General features: G+C 40.7%; 1 protein-coding gene across 1 annotated transcript; it reads right to left on the minus strand.

Annotated features, from left to right (window-relative positions):
• Positions 1-13,678: 13,678 nt before the first annotated feature.
• Positions 13,679-14,053, minus strand: LOC127411136 (histone H2B-like). The gene has a single exon (XM_051646484.1). It carries the CDS (start codon positions 14,051-14,053, stop codon positions 13,679-13,681), a length of 375 nt encoding a protein of 124 aa, XP_051502444.1.
• Positions 14,054-16,122: the final 2,069 nt, after the last annotated feature.

Here is a 16,122-nt window from a genome sequence, read left to right on the forward strand (position 1 = left end):
CATCACTTAAACCTGAAACATGGTTGCTGTATTTTTTTACAGTGATTTCTGGCAACCACAGCTGCCAGTTTTTACTGTCAATTTAACAGGATATTTTTTACAGTGTAGTAAAAATGTGAATTACCATATAGCAGGAATAAATTACTACTAGTGAAAATGTTAATTCTTCATATCATAAATGACATAATTACTTGTGAAAATACCAATTCTTAATATAAAAAGTTCAGCATATGTGTAGTTAGTTTATATAATAGTTGAATTTTACACTAATCTGTCATTAACTCCTACTAAAAACACAATTACAGGTCTCTGTGATTCAATTCTTACAAGTTAAAAATTAACTCACATATCAGCAAACCACTTAACACTAATTAAAATGATCATGTTTAATATTAGTAATGACATAAGTTTCCATCCACTTGTTGCGCTGTTCTGTTATCGACAAAGTGAAAATGCGTAAACAACTATGTTGCATACGTTTTGCTTTAGAGCTAAATAAATCTGCCCTTGAGGCGTTTCCACACAGAATTTTATGTATATCGCAAAGTTTGTATTTTTCACATCTCAGATGTCCCCACATTTGTGTAAAATGGTAATTTTTAGAAATTGGCTATTTAATTTCACATAATTACAATAGTAGGAATTATCAGAAGAATTTAAAATGGAGCTCGTCTGTATCTGGGATTAAAAGAAGAAATTGACTGAAATATCTGGCATCATATTGAGCCTGTAATCCTATATTCCAGTCTTGAATTCAAAATATGGACAATTTATTCACTTTATGTCATTTTATTTGTCCCTGCAGAAAACATGTTGTGAAACCAAGGGTAACCGTGTCTTGAACACTGGGGGGACCAAACCATTTTGGGGGTGGAGGGGGTCATGGGTGTCCTCGGTCCTTTAAGATAGTAAATGCTGTAAATGCAATAATTTTCTGAATAAAGGCTTTAAATGCGTTAAAGTTTTTTAAATGCGACCAAAATTTGATAATTTTTTATTTTAAATAATCTGTTTTCACACAGTACAAGACAGACACTGTGTCTGCATTGCTAGCAATATGCCTGTTTCAGTCATCTTTTGTTTAGTTTTTATGCTGTCTCAAAAAAAAAAAAGAAAAAGATGAATATAATTTGAAATTATTAACATCAATGATGTATCTGTAAAATGACATGACATCAGCTGGCTAGCAAAAATAAAATACACACAATTATTTACTGTCCTCAAATTGTGCCTCATTGTTTCTTTTTCCCCCATAGAATCATAAAACAATATTTTCTTCAAGAATCCTAACGCTGCTCTTTTCCATACAAAATCAGTTCATATTGACCACTGCTGTTAAAGTCCAAAGAGGAAAAAAATCATCATGAAAATACCATAAAAGTAGTCCATATAACACAAAGCTGTTGTATAGACCCAAAAAAGCTTGGAATATAGTGCACTTGTCACATGGACAACTGTTATGATGTCTTTATACTGAATCTTTAATAGTGCTTTACAGTATTTGTCCTTTATGAAGCTTGACAGCTCCTGCTCACTATAAACTGTTATTCTATGGAATAGAGCTGCTTAATATATCTAACTTTATGTTCCAAGAAAAAGTAACAGCATGTGGGTTTTGAACAACATTAGTGTGAGTAAGTGAGTGAAAGTAAATTTTCCATTTTTAGGTGAATTAATCCTTTAACTTGTGGCTCGTACTCAGAATAAAGAAGACTCTTAGGAGATGCTGTACAAAATTCAGAATTAATTAAAGACAAAGAAATTATTCAGAAAATCTTTAATTGATTGTTGATTATTACGTAATATGATTTGCACAAAAAATATGACACTGTCCTTGTCACAACCCAGAAACTCAATGGAAGCCTCAAATCAGGTCTTACCATGTTCTTGATCTAATCTGATGGTGATAATGCTCTACTTTGTGTTTAACCAATCAAGACAATGTCAAGTGAATTTTCTAAAAAGCTCCTTAAAAGCCTACCAGATCACCACATTCATTCAATTCCTTTATAATATACACACATTCACTCTTTATCTTTAGCCTGATATGCTAAAAACTGCTGTTAATGTTTTCACATTCACAATTCTTAATGACATCTGAATCACGTACTGTATGTGACATATTGGAATTCAAAACGGCGAATTTCGCAAAATGGAAAATAGTGTGCACCCTTATTACTTTCGTATTTCAATCATAAAACGAATATTCGCTGGTCGTGGTCGAATATTGCATGTTTATTTAGATACTTACATCTCACATGACACTAACACTCTTAACCTGATCTGCTTGCTGATGTGCGGCGCTGGAATAATCCACGAGGTTTCTGCTTACCGTCTTAAACTTGAGTCATCTCATGTGACATTGACGAGCGGTGTTAGACTAATGAGCACGCAAATTTAACCTTTATGTTATTCCTGTAACAACTTAATGGCAATTATACAGCAGCACATAATGGACTGCAGCAGAACGACAACAAAGATTTTTACGCTTTACGTATGTCAATTATTTGGGGGACAATTTGCCCATATCTGATTTTTTGGGGTGACTTGTCCCCCTCAAAGTATGTGGTTATGGCCCCATGTGAAACACAGGACTGCGGTGTTCAAACAATACATAAGAACTTCAACACTCCTTTTCAGTCTGTTAAAATCACACAATTATGTATTTGTGTTATTTTCAAATTTTTCCAACCAAAAGAAAATACGCTCATTTCTTTTTTTCTTTTGCATGTGTAAATAAACACTCGATAGCATGGCATGTTTGAGAAACACTGCATTAGTCCATACACAACAGCCAGTGTTATCTGCAGTCATTTTTTCAAAGAGATGTTGGCATTTACATTAAAATTATGTCTGCCTCTTTCGACAACAAAACCATCAAAACTTGGTGTCTTATTAACTTTTGGTATAATATGACCCCATATAGCTCTTTTATTTATGACTTTATTTATCTGTCTTTTTACACTTGTTATGATTTATTTTTCCTCATTTAAGTTAATTATTCCCTCCATATCGTCTCGGTTACGTACGTAACCTCAGTTCACTGAGACGAGGCGAATGAGACATTGCATCACTAAGCTGACGCTATGGGGAGTGTCCTTCTACACAACCTAGTTGAAACCCGGACCAAACTCCAGATATGAATTGTAAACTGACAGTGCTTGCAAATCACCGACCTGTTTTACTGAGGTCAAAGCCAACAGTAATGTGGTCTTAAGAGAAAGCACACACAATTCAACATAGTCCAGAGGCACGAAGAGAGGCCCTGTGAGCACTTTTAGGACCAAGTTAGGTCCCAAGTTGGGACTGTAGCCGGGCAAGGAGGGGGATTTAGTTGCCCCGCCGTCATAGGAATTATGATTAAATCATGTTTGCCAAAAGAGGTGCCGGTTTCAGGAGCGTGATACGCAGATATAGTTGCCACATAAACTTTGAGCATAGACGAAGTGAGCCCTGCATCCGATCGCTCTTAAGAAATGTACAAATTTCAGGTATGAGGCAGCTCACTGGGTCTTTGCCACGTGAAAAGCACCAATTAGTGAACACATTCCATTTCAGTGCATAAAGGCATCCCGTGGACAGCACTCTAGCCTTTAATATGGTGTTCATAACCAACTGAGCCAATTCTAGCTCATCCGCTGTGCTCCATTCAAAGGCCACAAGTGTAGACTTCACAGCTCTGGCTGGGGATGCCAAACCGTGGCTTGTGTTTGATAGAGAAGATCTTCCTTCAGCGGTATTTCCAATGGAGGCCCCTTCAGTATCTCCAGAAACCAGGACTGATTGGGCCATTTCAACGCAATTAACAGAAATGTTTCCATGTCCACTCAGACTTTGCTGATGACAGTATGAAGGAGGTGTACCGGGGAAAACGCATACTTACGTTTCGCCATATGTGGGCAACTTATACACGGCACTAATATGGTGTTGTACGAACTAATCAGAATGTGGTGATTCACGATGTCAGAATGAAAAGCTCTCAAAGCTAGAAAGACAGCTGGCAGCTCTAGGCTGATGACATGTCATGCCCATTTCACACCTGTCCAGGTGTCGAAGTCAGCATCCATCACACACCATGCCCCAACCTCTGTTGGATGCATTTGTGGTCAGAACTTTCCTTTTGAAAATTTGACCCAGCATAACACCCTGTTTGTAGAAGGTCGGCACTGTCCATGGTGCTAGAGCAGCCAGACAGTGGCGAGTCACTGCGACACGCATGCGTCCGAGGCTCCAGGCACAATGTGGAACATCGCTTGAGTCAATATTGAAGAGGTCTCATATGTAACAGACCTAATGGTTTGACGGCGGATGCTGCCGCCCGTAACGTGGTGCAATTGGTACATGAAGTACGCATTCTTCAGCTATATTGACGCAAAGTCCTGAGGATGCATGTGCGATAAGATCTGTCTCTGAGTTAACATTTTGAATGGGCGAGTCGCGAGCATGTGAATCAAGCGCCTCAGAACTAGAATGGACCGAAGCCCGCTGTCCTTCTCTCTATCGCGTTTTTTGCGAGAAGACTGTGAATCTCTGCGCGCAACACCGGCGCATTCTGTGGAAGCGAGGTGGCCGGCATACAAACTGAATCATATGACCGTGCTCGATTGTTTTAAACACTCAGTCTGACACGCCCATGAGGTCTTGCCACACATTCGTGCAGTGGGACATCAGGCTTATTAAATCAACTGAAACAACCTCTATCATGTTCTTTATGAGAAGATTGTGTATTTCGGCTCATAACACCGATGCGTCTTTAGACAGAACTGTTGAAGACAGAACACCATTGAAACGGGACGGCCGACGTGCAAATTGGATCGTGTAACCATGTTTGATGGTTAAATGTGAGACACAAATACAACATTATTCCTTTCCCAACAAACAGTAGTGGGGAAAAGGGGAACAGCATTGTGTGTCAGGAGTGCTTTTGCTGTGCGGGGCTTGCGCTGAGGTGGCTACCTTTGTTTGTGCAGTGACTTTCGTGGCTTGCAACGCAACGTCCATAGTGTTGCAGAGCTCATTGAATGTCTCTGGATCATAGCCTTGCTCGTCATTTGCTTGAGAAGCTTAGCTTAGAAAACTTGGAGCATGCATGGAGTTTGGCCCACCGCTGAGTATGTTTTTCCAGCCAGTGCAGACATCAGTTGATATGGCTTGGAAGGATAAACGGGCCGTGATTTCCACGCCCTGCTACTCGACGGGCAGAGATGTGCTGCTACCATCTCTTACACAGGGGGTAGTTGGGCACAACCTTTGTCTTCCCCGTGATCCAGGGAAGAACTCTTGAGGAGAGTGGAATCGCTGTTCGAGCGAGCTGAATAGGGTGTGCGCCAGGATTTTGTCAGTTCATTATAAACTTCTGGGAAGAGTGGGGCAGATCTGCAGAATGTGGTCGCTTGACGGCATCCAGACTGCAAGAACCATTCATCAAGGTGAGATTTTTTAGGTTCCTCTGGAGGAGACCACTCGAGACCAAGCTCTTCGACTGCCCTTGAAAGGACACAAAGCATCTCCTTTTCAGTGGCACGTGCAAGCTCCCCACCCTCGCTGGGGGAAAGGGCGGTAGCATTATCCACTGACCACTGGCCAGATGCAGCGAGAGACGTAACATCATCCCCAGCGTCAGAACTGCCAAACATGACGTGCACTCCTGCAGAGGGCCGAAGCTCGTCATGCACATGCTGTACCGGGATAGACACTGTATGGGGAGATTGAGGGGCTCGTGGGGCATGTGCTGACATGATATGCACCTCAAATTCATCCTGCTCAACTTCAACCACTGAGCCTCATCGTGTGATCCCTTGGGGTTCACAGAAGAAGCAGGTGGGAGGGCGCGGGAGGCTGAATTGTCCCTCAGAACAAGGGCTATTCACGAGCAAAGCGTCTTGATACTCATGACCTTGCAGTGAGGGCAGTCTGTCTTTATGAGAGCTGACTCTGCATGTGTGCGGCCCAGACAGTGAATGCAGCTTTCATGCTGATCTGACAGTGGGATGTGTCCCTCGCATAAGAAACACTTATGGAATGACATCTTTAAAAAGACGTGAACACGTTAGCATTAGTTACATATATATATATAAACACACACACACAGACACACAATATCACAATAGCTTATAAGGATACAAAACTCCTGCCGAAGCGCTGTGGGGAATCAGGATGCTGAAGCTGCCCGTCCACCAGTGAAGCATCAAGTGGTGAGGCTGAGTAAATGTTCGCCGGATCACTGCAGGGGAGCGGAGGGTCTTCTCGTTGCCGTGAAGATCCTGCCCACTGACTCGTGTATGTCGATGGTGAAGTAGTAGAAGGCTTTTAGACAAGAGATGAATCGCTGTCTTGAAGGAAGAAAATTATATATAATTTATACCGGACAGCTTTGAACCTACAAGGGCAGGGCTTAAACACCATAGCCAATCCTGGCATTATTGTAGACTGGTTTCAAATAGGTTGTGAAGAAGACCCCCAATGCGTCAGATTAGTGACGCAGTGTCAAGTGAAATGAGTTGTAAGGGAACAGGTGTTCTAAAAAATATAATTTGTATCTTCCAAGCATTTTCCCTCCAAACACTGGATTGAGTAGTATGGAATGTATTATATGATATTTCTTAACAGTCTAGCTGACTAATTTTTATTTTTAATTCATCCTGCCACCTGCCTATAATTGTATTAAGAGTGTTCTGTATATCTCTTTTAAGTGCACTCTTTAAAATTCATAAAATGTTTATTGGATTAGTTGTATTGCATGTATTGCATAATTATATAATTTATTAATGGATGCATTTCCTTTTTTATGTTTTTTTTTTTTTACTTTATATATATATATATATATATATATATATATATATATATATATATATATATATATATATATAAATGTGAATTTGGAAGCTCATACATTTTTGCTAGGTTTGAAAAAGTATCTATTCCTTTATCAGTGAACAGTTGCTGTTCTTTTTAGAACTCTATCTGCCCAAAACTTAAATGTATTATCTAATCTATTTGACAAGAAATCAGGATCTTTAGCAATTTCTTGTAAATTAAATATATATTTCTTAACTTTACTATTTTTTTTTCTAACCAAATTCTAAAAGAACTATTAATATTAATACTATCTATTGATTTAAATGTGTTGCATTGTTTGAATAGGAACAGGGTTATACTAATTCCCCATTTTATAAATTTTCATCTTCCTCCATTTCACTTTAGATTCTCCGTTCATCCAAATCAATATAGGCTGAATTTGGGCAACTTTGTATTAATTTATAAAATTTGGGAATTCTAGTCCTCCAAGCCTTTTTGACAACTTAAGAATTGTAAGACTAATTCTAGGTTTCCTAGTATCCCATATATATTTACAAAGTAGTTTATTCCATTGCCAAAAAATAAATAAATAATAATAATAATAATAATAATTTTATATACTAACTGGTGAATTTTGAAAAAAGGAAAATACACATAGGGAGAATATTCATCTTTATAGTCTCTACTCATTTTGTCATCAATAGTAGCCTATATTTATTTGTAATAGTTTTGAATGATATATAAAGTTTTCAATTCAAATAAATATAAAAACTTTCATATTTTAAATACATTTTATCTTTTGAAATTAATAATCCTGTGTGTTCTTGTTGTGGGCCTATATGAATTCACTTACACATTGATATACCAGCTGTTTTATTTATTTTTAATCACATGAAGAATTCATGCAACAGTCCTCTCTCGTAGCAACCGTTGTTTCTTCTTGTTGTGTAAATGTCTTTAAGTGCTTCATAATTTGACAGTTATCCTTTATACTGTATAATCATGTGTTTTAAGTCTTCATGTTTTCATGCTGAACTCTTGAGCAGTTTAAATGCATTTTTGTACATTTTTTTATAAAAATAAAACTATTCAAATTGTTTAAATTAATTTAAATTCTATTTTCATAATTATCAGCTTTCAGCAGAGAAGTAAATCCCGCTGAGTCTCTCACGAGAAATGAATTGCATTCTCTCACACGATTGGTTGTGCGCTGTAAACGTCACTCATTCATGTGTACAAGCGCATAATCTATTTTTGTGTGAAATATCCCTTTGACCCAAGGAATTCTCTGCAACTGGATCAAATTCTTTGCTCTTGCACTTCAGGTTATATTTGCATACATTCCATTTTGAAGAGAACTGGCAAGTAGACAACCATCCATATAAAAGTAGAAAAATGTCTTGTGTGGTGTAAGTAGGACTGGAATAGACGTGTGTCCAGGTTGACACAGGTTAAGGCCAACACCTGTAATTTCTCTGACTTCATCTGGGGCTCACAGAAAAATAGACCAGAAAAAAAAAAAAAAAAATCCAAATATTTCCATGTTACCCATTTCAGCATCAAATCTTATCACAGGAGTATTCCCAATACTAGAACAACTCTTAAGATGCCTTTAAAACCCTATAAAGCTTTTTGTATCCTGGGTGATACAGCATTTGAGAGGCTGAAAGGAGGAGCAGTGAGGAAGTTGGCTTAAATGTTTAAAAAAATGTAATATGTTAGAAAATAGCAATAAATTAATTTGTTTTCATAAATTAATTTTTGTTCTTGCCCTTTTACTGGTTAATGATCAGCACGCTTACAAAATATTGTATAAGTACTTGAGTAATTCAAGGCAAAGGTAGAATCCATTTGCAGGAAGATTATTTACAATCAGCATATAAATCCAAAACACAAGGCAGAGAGGTAATCGTTAACAACTATTTTGCTTGCTTCAACAGGTAATCAGTCCAACCAGGCAATCAGAGCAAAACAGTAATCCAAAATCGGTAATCCAGTAAAGCAGGCACAATGGTCATAACAAGTAGGCAATGAAACAGGAAATGAGAATAATGCTTGGTACGGCAGTGAAACTGGCAATACTTGAAAATCACAAATGGAAAAGCATGGCTATTTATATGGTTCAAACAGGAAGTCACCATAGAAGAAAACAGTTCATTGTCAGTATTCAGGAGAGGGCTCCCTCTGGTGGTCGGCTGAAAGGATACCAGCCTCATTCATTACAGAACCCCCCCGAACAACTCCCGGTGTTCTTCTTCTTGGTCGTGGTGCAGGACAATTCGGGTGCACTTGAAAGTCTCGGATCAGGGATGGGTCCAGTATGTCCTTTGCGGCTACCCATGGTCTCTCCTCTGGTCCATAATCTTCCCAGTCCACCAGGTACTGCATCTGGCCCCCTCGATGACATGAGTCTATGATCTCTCTGACCATGTAAGCAGGTGATCCGTCGATCTCCAATGGAGGAGGCTCAGGATCCGTGGTTCCGGGGCCAGATGTCGGGTGGAAAGGTTTCAACAATGACACATGAAAAGAAAGAGAGATGCAGTACTTAACATGTAGCTCCAGTTGGTAAGTTACAGGATTGATTTGTCTGACAATTCTGAAAGGACCAACAGATTTCTACAGGGTAGCCGCAACTTGAGGTCCCGTGTTGATAGCCAGACTCTCTGGCTAGGTTGATAGTCATGGTGGGGACGCCTCAGATCAGCTTGGATCTGTTGGGCCCGAACGGCCCGCTGCAATCTGACGTACGCACTGTCCCACACCTGCTCGTTCTGCCTGATCCAATCATACACCGCTGCCACCATAGAGGGTTCACCCGGCCAAGGGAACATAGGAGGTTGGTAGCCCAGCACACATTGGAAGGGAGTGAGTCCAGTAGAGGAGTGAGGGAGTTCTGGGCGTATTCAGCCTATGGGAGAATGTCGCTCCACCACTGTTGTTCTCGACTGCAGTAAAACTTTAGATATCTGTCGGTTTCCTGGTTTAGCCTCTCCACCTGTCCATTTGCCTGAGGATAACCAGATGTGAGGCTGACATTGATGTCTAGCTGTTTACAGAAAGTCTGCCAGACTCTGGAAATGAATGGTGGTCCCCGGTCAGACACCATGTCTTCTGGTAGACCATAGATCCTGAAAATTTGGTGGAAAGAGCGTTAGCGGTTTCCATGGCAGTGGGTAGACCTTTCATGGGGATTAGTCTGCATGACTTAAAGAAACAATCAATGATAACAAATATGGTGTTATTCCCATTGAAGTTTGGCAGATCTGTGATGAAGTCGACAGACAGGTGGGACCAGGGTCTCTGAGGGATAGGCAGTGGCTGTAGCAGGCCGGCTGGCAGTTCTCTGGGGGTTTTAGACTGTGCACACACGCTTGACATGCCTTAACATATGCAGTGACGTCATTAATGATTGAGGACCACCAAAATGAGTTATGTACCAGGCTTATAGTCCTCTGGATGCTAGGGTGTCCAGTGCTGAGGGAGGTATGAATCCATTGGATTGTTCTTTGGTGTGGAGTGCATGGTACATACCATTTTGTAGGAGGGCATTCTGGTGGTGCAGGGTCTGTTTGTTGGGCTCTTTGGATTTATTCCATGATGTCCCAGCTTATAGGTGCGATGATAACAGAAGGTGGTAGTATGGATTCATTTTGAGGGGTGTTGTGAAGGATCATGACGATGGGAAAGAGCATCAGTTTTGCAGTTCTTACTGCCAGGGCGGTAGGCAACTGTGAAATGAAACCTTGTGAAGAAGAGTGACCATCGGGCTTGTCGTGGATTCAGACATTTCGCTCCCTTGGTGTATTTGAGGTTCTTATGGTCGGTGATTACTTGGAATGGATGGACATAATCTTCAAGCCAGTGGCACCACTCTTCTAGCGCAGCCTTCATGGAGAGTAACTACTTATTTCCAACAGCATAGTTCTTTTCAGCAGAGTTCAGTTTATGGGAAAAGAAAGCACAGGGATAAAGTTTACCAGGGTTACCGTGGCGTTGAGAGAACCGCCCCAACGCCGCAGTCTGAGGCATCCACTTCCACAATGAATGGTTGGTTAGGATCTGGGTGCTTGAGAATGGGGGCGGTCGTGAACCTTGTCTTGTGTGTCAAAGGCTTTTTGAGAAGAGTCATTCCAGGGTAGCCTGGCTGGTTTTCCCTTGAGCAATGACGTTAAAGGGGCAGATATGAGACTGTAGTTGTGGATAAACCTCCTGTAGAAGTTCGCAAAACCCAGGAATCGTTGTAGCTCCTTAACAGTGTTGGGTCTTGGCCACTCCGTGACTGCCTGAATTTTGGAGTCATCCATTTCAACACCTTTATGACCGATGATATACCCTAGGAATGTTGTATGGGTAGCGTGGAACTCACTTTTCTGCTTTCACATAGAGTTGATGTTTCAGAATGAGGGAGAGGACCATTTTAACATCTTTGTGTTGTGCTTTATCTTGGGAGTGTATGAGAATGTAGGTGATGACATCTGCCGAGGAGGTCTCTGAAGATCTCATTGATGAACGACTGGAACACAGCTTGGAAAGTTGGCCAGGCCATAAGGCATCACCTGGTATTCATAATGCCCCCTAGTGGTGATAAATGCAGTTTTCCACTCGTCTTCCTCTCTAATACAAATCAGGTTGTAAGCACTTCTCAAATCCAGTTTTGTGAAGACGCGTGCTTCACGTAGTTGCTCTAGGGCAGACGGCACAAGAGGGAGTGGGTACCTGTACTTGATTGTCACCGTGTTCGATCCTCGGTAGTCAATACATGGACGGAGCCCTCCATCTTTCTTCTTGAAAAAGCAGCAGCCTGCTGCAGCTGGTGAGGATGAAGGATGAATGAACCCTGAAGCTAAAGCCTCCTCGACGCAAGTCTCCATGGCCTTGGTTTCAGGTCTTGACAATGAATAGGCTTTGCTCCTAGTGGGAGTCCCATGGACAGTGAGGGGGTAGTTGGGTTGGCTTGGCTTGATTTTGCTGAATACCTCGGCGAATTCAGAATATTCCCTGGGGACCTGGATTTGAGCTTTGTTTGCAGGACTTTCAATGCTTGTAGTTAAACATGGCATGGTGACAGTGACATGAAGACAGTCTGACTGACAATAATCTGACCATTGTTTTAACTCACCCTGCTTCCAGGCGATGATGGGATCATGGATAGCCAGCCATGGATGACCCAGGATGAGGAGATGCTTGGGTGAGTTGATGGCATAAAGAAATATGATCTCTCTGTGAAATAATCCAATCCGTAATGTAACTGGAACAGTTTGGTGAGGGATGCCTGTGCCTACAGGTGCATTATTCACAGCAGTGATGTTAATGGTGGGTATGCAAGGTACTGTAGGAATATGGAGTTCTTGTACTAGCTCTTGGTGAATCAAATTCACAGCAGCCCCCGAGTCGACGAGTGTAGAAACACATTTCAGCTTATCAAAAAAGAGTTCAATGGGAAGGGAGAAACTGTGGTGTGTGTGAGATGAAATGTTCTTGGAACTCACATTAGTTCTAATGTCTGTATATTTCTTTCCTTTGTGAGGGCATGCAGAGTTTCGATTATTCCTCTCACCACAATAGTAACAGTCGCTCCTTATGACGACGATCACGTTCTTCGTCAGAAACTCTGGCATAGGTGATCTGCAAAGGTTCAGTGGCGTTGGAGCATGCCTGGACTTGACTATGGACCAATGTTTGTGACGGGATTCATCTTTGAGTGTGGTGAGTTGTAGTAAATTATCAATCCATACAGCCAATTAAATGAATTCAGCGAGTGTTGAATCCTCACCCTTGCATGCAAGTTCGGCCTGCAGATTGTAGTTCAGTCCCTCTCTGAACACAGTCTTGAGTGCGATCTCATTCCATCCACTTTAGGCCGCTAATGTCCTGAAGTGTATGGCAAAGTCAGCTGCAGAACGTAAACCCTGGCGTACATGAAGCAGCTGAACAGAGACATCTTTACCTCCCTCTGCTATATGGGGGGTGTTATGTCCTCGAATGCTGCGTTCCGATTTCCAAGACAAATGGAGGTCAGGACTCGGATTGACATCATATCCGTTAAGAAAAAAACAAGAAATCCAAGTTGGATGTGTTCCTTTTACACAACACTACAAGTCAGAAAAAAAGATGGACATCTCCAGGAAAGTAATTGTTGCATTAGCTCTTTTGGAGTACAGAGAGCTACAAAATAAGTATGCCTTTCACCTAAGAGACCGAGGAAGATGACAAAGCAGAGAAGGTATGTTCATGTTTCCGTGTATTTGATGGTATCAAAACATGTTAACCACGTTTGAATCGAACCAGCGGTGTAAACAAAGGGCAATGCCCTTTGGAAGTACAAATGTATATCTGCAAAATAGCTGTTATGTGTAAACAGTTTTACGGTTTGTAACGTTAGGCAGTGTTGTTGTAGCAACATTGACCATTGTTCTTGTAGCAGCAGCGACCATTGTTGTTGTCAGCAGCAGTGACCTAGCCAATTTTAGCTGTACCAGTTTATAAACAACAGATTACATGGTAATTTATTACATCCAATAACATTTTGGAGTTTCACTGGTAGACGTTATCTTACATGTTATATATTAGATATGTGCGTGTCTTTTTTTTTCCCTCTTCTTTTCAGTGTGTAATCATACAGTTTCTTATTTGCGCATCTGACCACCAGATAACAGTAAATTCAACGGTGTACAGTAGCTTTGAATGAACTCATCTTAATGCTTTTGCGTTTCAAGTCTTGGTTATTCTTAAAGCGTCATTTCCCGTTACTAAACCACATCCGTGACCGCGAGATTTCCTTTATAACTACAAACACCTTCTATAAGAAACTCTTTAAACGAGAAGATGTGTGGCTCTTAAAAGAGCCTTTGGGTTGGTTGAGAAACAGGATGTTATTTTACTTGGAGCTGGTGTATTTAGTGACGGCCTTTGTGCCCTCAGACACGGCGTGTTTGGCCAGTTCACCGGGCAGCAGCAGACGCACGGCGGTCTGGATCTCTCTCGATGTGATGGTGGAGCGCTTGTTGTAGTGAGCGAGACGAGACGCTTCACCGCCGATGCGCTCGAAGATGTCATTGACGAAAGAGTTCATGATTCCCATCGCCTTGGAAGAGATCCCGGTGTCAGGATGAACCTGTTTCAAGACTTTATACACGTAGATAGCGTAACTCTCCTTCCTGGACTTCCTGCGCTTCTTTCCTCCCTTACCGGCGGTCTTTGCGACGGCTTTCTTGGATCCTTTCTTCGGTGCGGATTTAGCTGGTTCAGGCATGATGATCTGAAGAACAAACTCACAATAATGATTCTTAATCCGCTCATACAAGTATTTATTCCCTCCTCTATGCTAATTCTGTGAGGAGATGATCCGTGTCCTCTGATTGCGTATTTTCATTGGTCAAACCCATTAAATGATTTCATTGGACAGTTGTAAGTTTGACGGGTCGGAAAGAGCCAATCAAAGACTTCCAAATGAAAGTCCCGCCTCTCGCCTCATGTTTGAAAGTTTCCATCCCTCACACGATTACATTTCCTTTTAGTTCTCCCGCTCTTTTTTTTATTATATTCTAGTAAAATAATGTAATATAATGAAAAAGAAAAGAAAAGCTTCTCAAGAAACAACTGTTAATAGAGTTTTTTTTTTTTTTTTTTTTTTTTATGGTTTAATATATATATATATATATATATATATATATATATATATATATATATATATATATATATTATTTTTTTTTTTTTTTTTTTTTAAGTAAATCTGGATAGTTTTATTATGGACACGCCCATAGAGGGTTAGATTTAAAATATTTAAACGTTTTAAAATGTTCAAAAGCTGGTTTTCTGAAAGTGAACTCAGCATTCAACAAATACAGGTGCATCTCAATAAATTAGAATGTCGTGGAAAAGTTCATTTATTTCAGTAATTCAACTCAAATTGTGAAACTCATGTATTAAATAAATTCAATGCACACAGACTGAAGCAGTTTAAGTCTTTGGTTCTTTTAATTGTAATGATTTTGGCTCACATTTAACAAAAACCCACCAATTCACTATCTCAAAAAATTAGAATATGGTGACATGCCAATCAGCTAATCAACTCAAAACACCTGCAAAGGTTTCCTGAGCCTTCAAAATGGTCTCTCAGTTTGGTTCACTAGGCTACACAATCATGGGGAAGACTGCTGATCTGACAGTTGTCTAGAAGACAATCATTGACACCCTTCACAAGGAGGGTAAGCCACAAACATTCATTGCCAAAGAAGCTGGCTGTTCACAGAGTGCTGTATCCAAGCATGTTAACAGAAAGTTGAGTGGAAGGAAAAAGTGTGGAAGAAAAAGATGCACAACCAACCGAGAGAACCGCAGCCTTATGATTGTCAAGCAAAATCGATTCAAGAATTTGGGTGAACTTCACAAGGAATGGACTGAGGCTGCGGTCAAGGCATCAAGAGCCACCACACACAGACATGTCAAGGAATTTGGCTACAGTTGTCGTATTCCTCTTGTCAAGCCACTCCTGAACCACAGACAACGTCAGAGGTGTCTTACCTGGGCTAAGGAGAAGAAGAACTGGACTGTTGCCCAGTGTTCCAAAGTCCTCTTTTCAGATGAGAGCAAGTTTTGTATTTCAATTGGAAACCAAGGTCCTAGAGTCTGGAGGAAGGGTGGAGAAGCTCATAGCCCAAGTTGCTTGAAGTCCAGTGTTAAGTTTCCACAGTCTGTGATGATTTGGGGTGCAATGTCATCTGCTGGTGTTGGTCCATTGTGTTTTTTGAAAACCAAAGTCACTGCACCCGTTTACCAAGAAATTTTGGAGCACTTCAGGCTTCCTTCTGCTGACCAGCTTTTTAAAGATGCTGATTTCATTTTCCAGCAGGATTTGGCACCTGCCCACACTGCCAAAAGCACCAAAAGTTGGTTAAATGACCATGGTGTTGGTGTGCTTGACTGGCCAGCAAACTCACCAGACCTGAACCCCATAGAGAATTGATGGGGTATTGTCAAGAAGAAAATGAGAAACAAGAGACCAAAAAATGCAGATGAGCTGAAGGCCACTGTCAAAGAAACCTGGGCTTCCATCCCACCTCAGCAGTGCCACAAACTGATCACCTCCATGCCACGCTGAATTGAGGCAGTAATTAAAGCAAAAGGAGCCCCTACCAAGTATTGAGTACATAAACAGTAAATGAACATACTTTCCAGAAGGCCAACAATTCACTAAAAATGTTTTTTTTATTGGTCTTATGATGTATTCTAATTTTTTGAGATAGTGAATTGGTGGGTTTTTGTTAAATGTGAGCCAAAATCATCACAATTAAAAGAACCAAAGACTTAAATTACTTCAGT

This window comes from Myxocyprinus asiaticus, chromosome 2, assembly GCF_019703515.2.
Source record: "Myxocyprinus asiaticus isolate MX2 ecotype Aquarium Trade chromosome 2, UBuf_Myxa_2, whole genome shotgun sequence".
NCBI classification, from domain to species: domain Eukaryota; kingdom Metazoa; phylum Chordata; class Actinopteri; order Cypriniformes; family Catostomidae; genus Myxocyprinus; species Myxocyprinus asiaticus.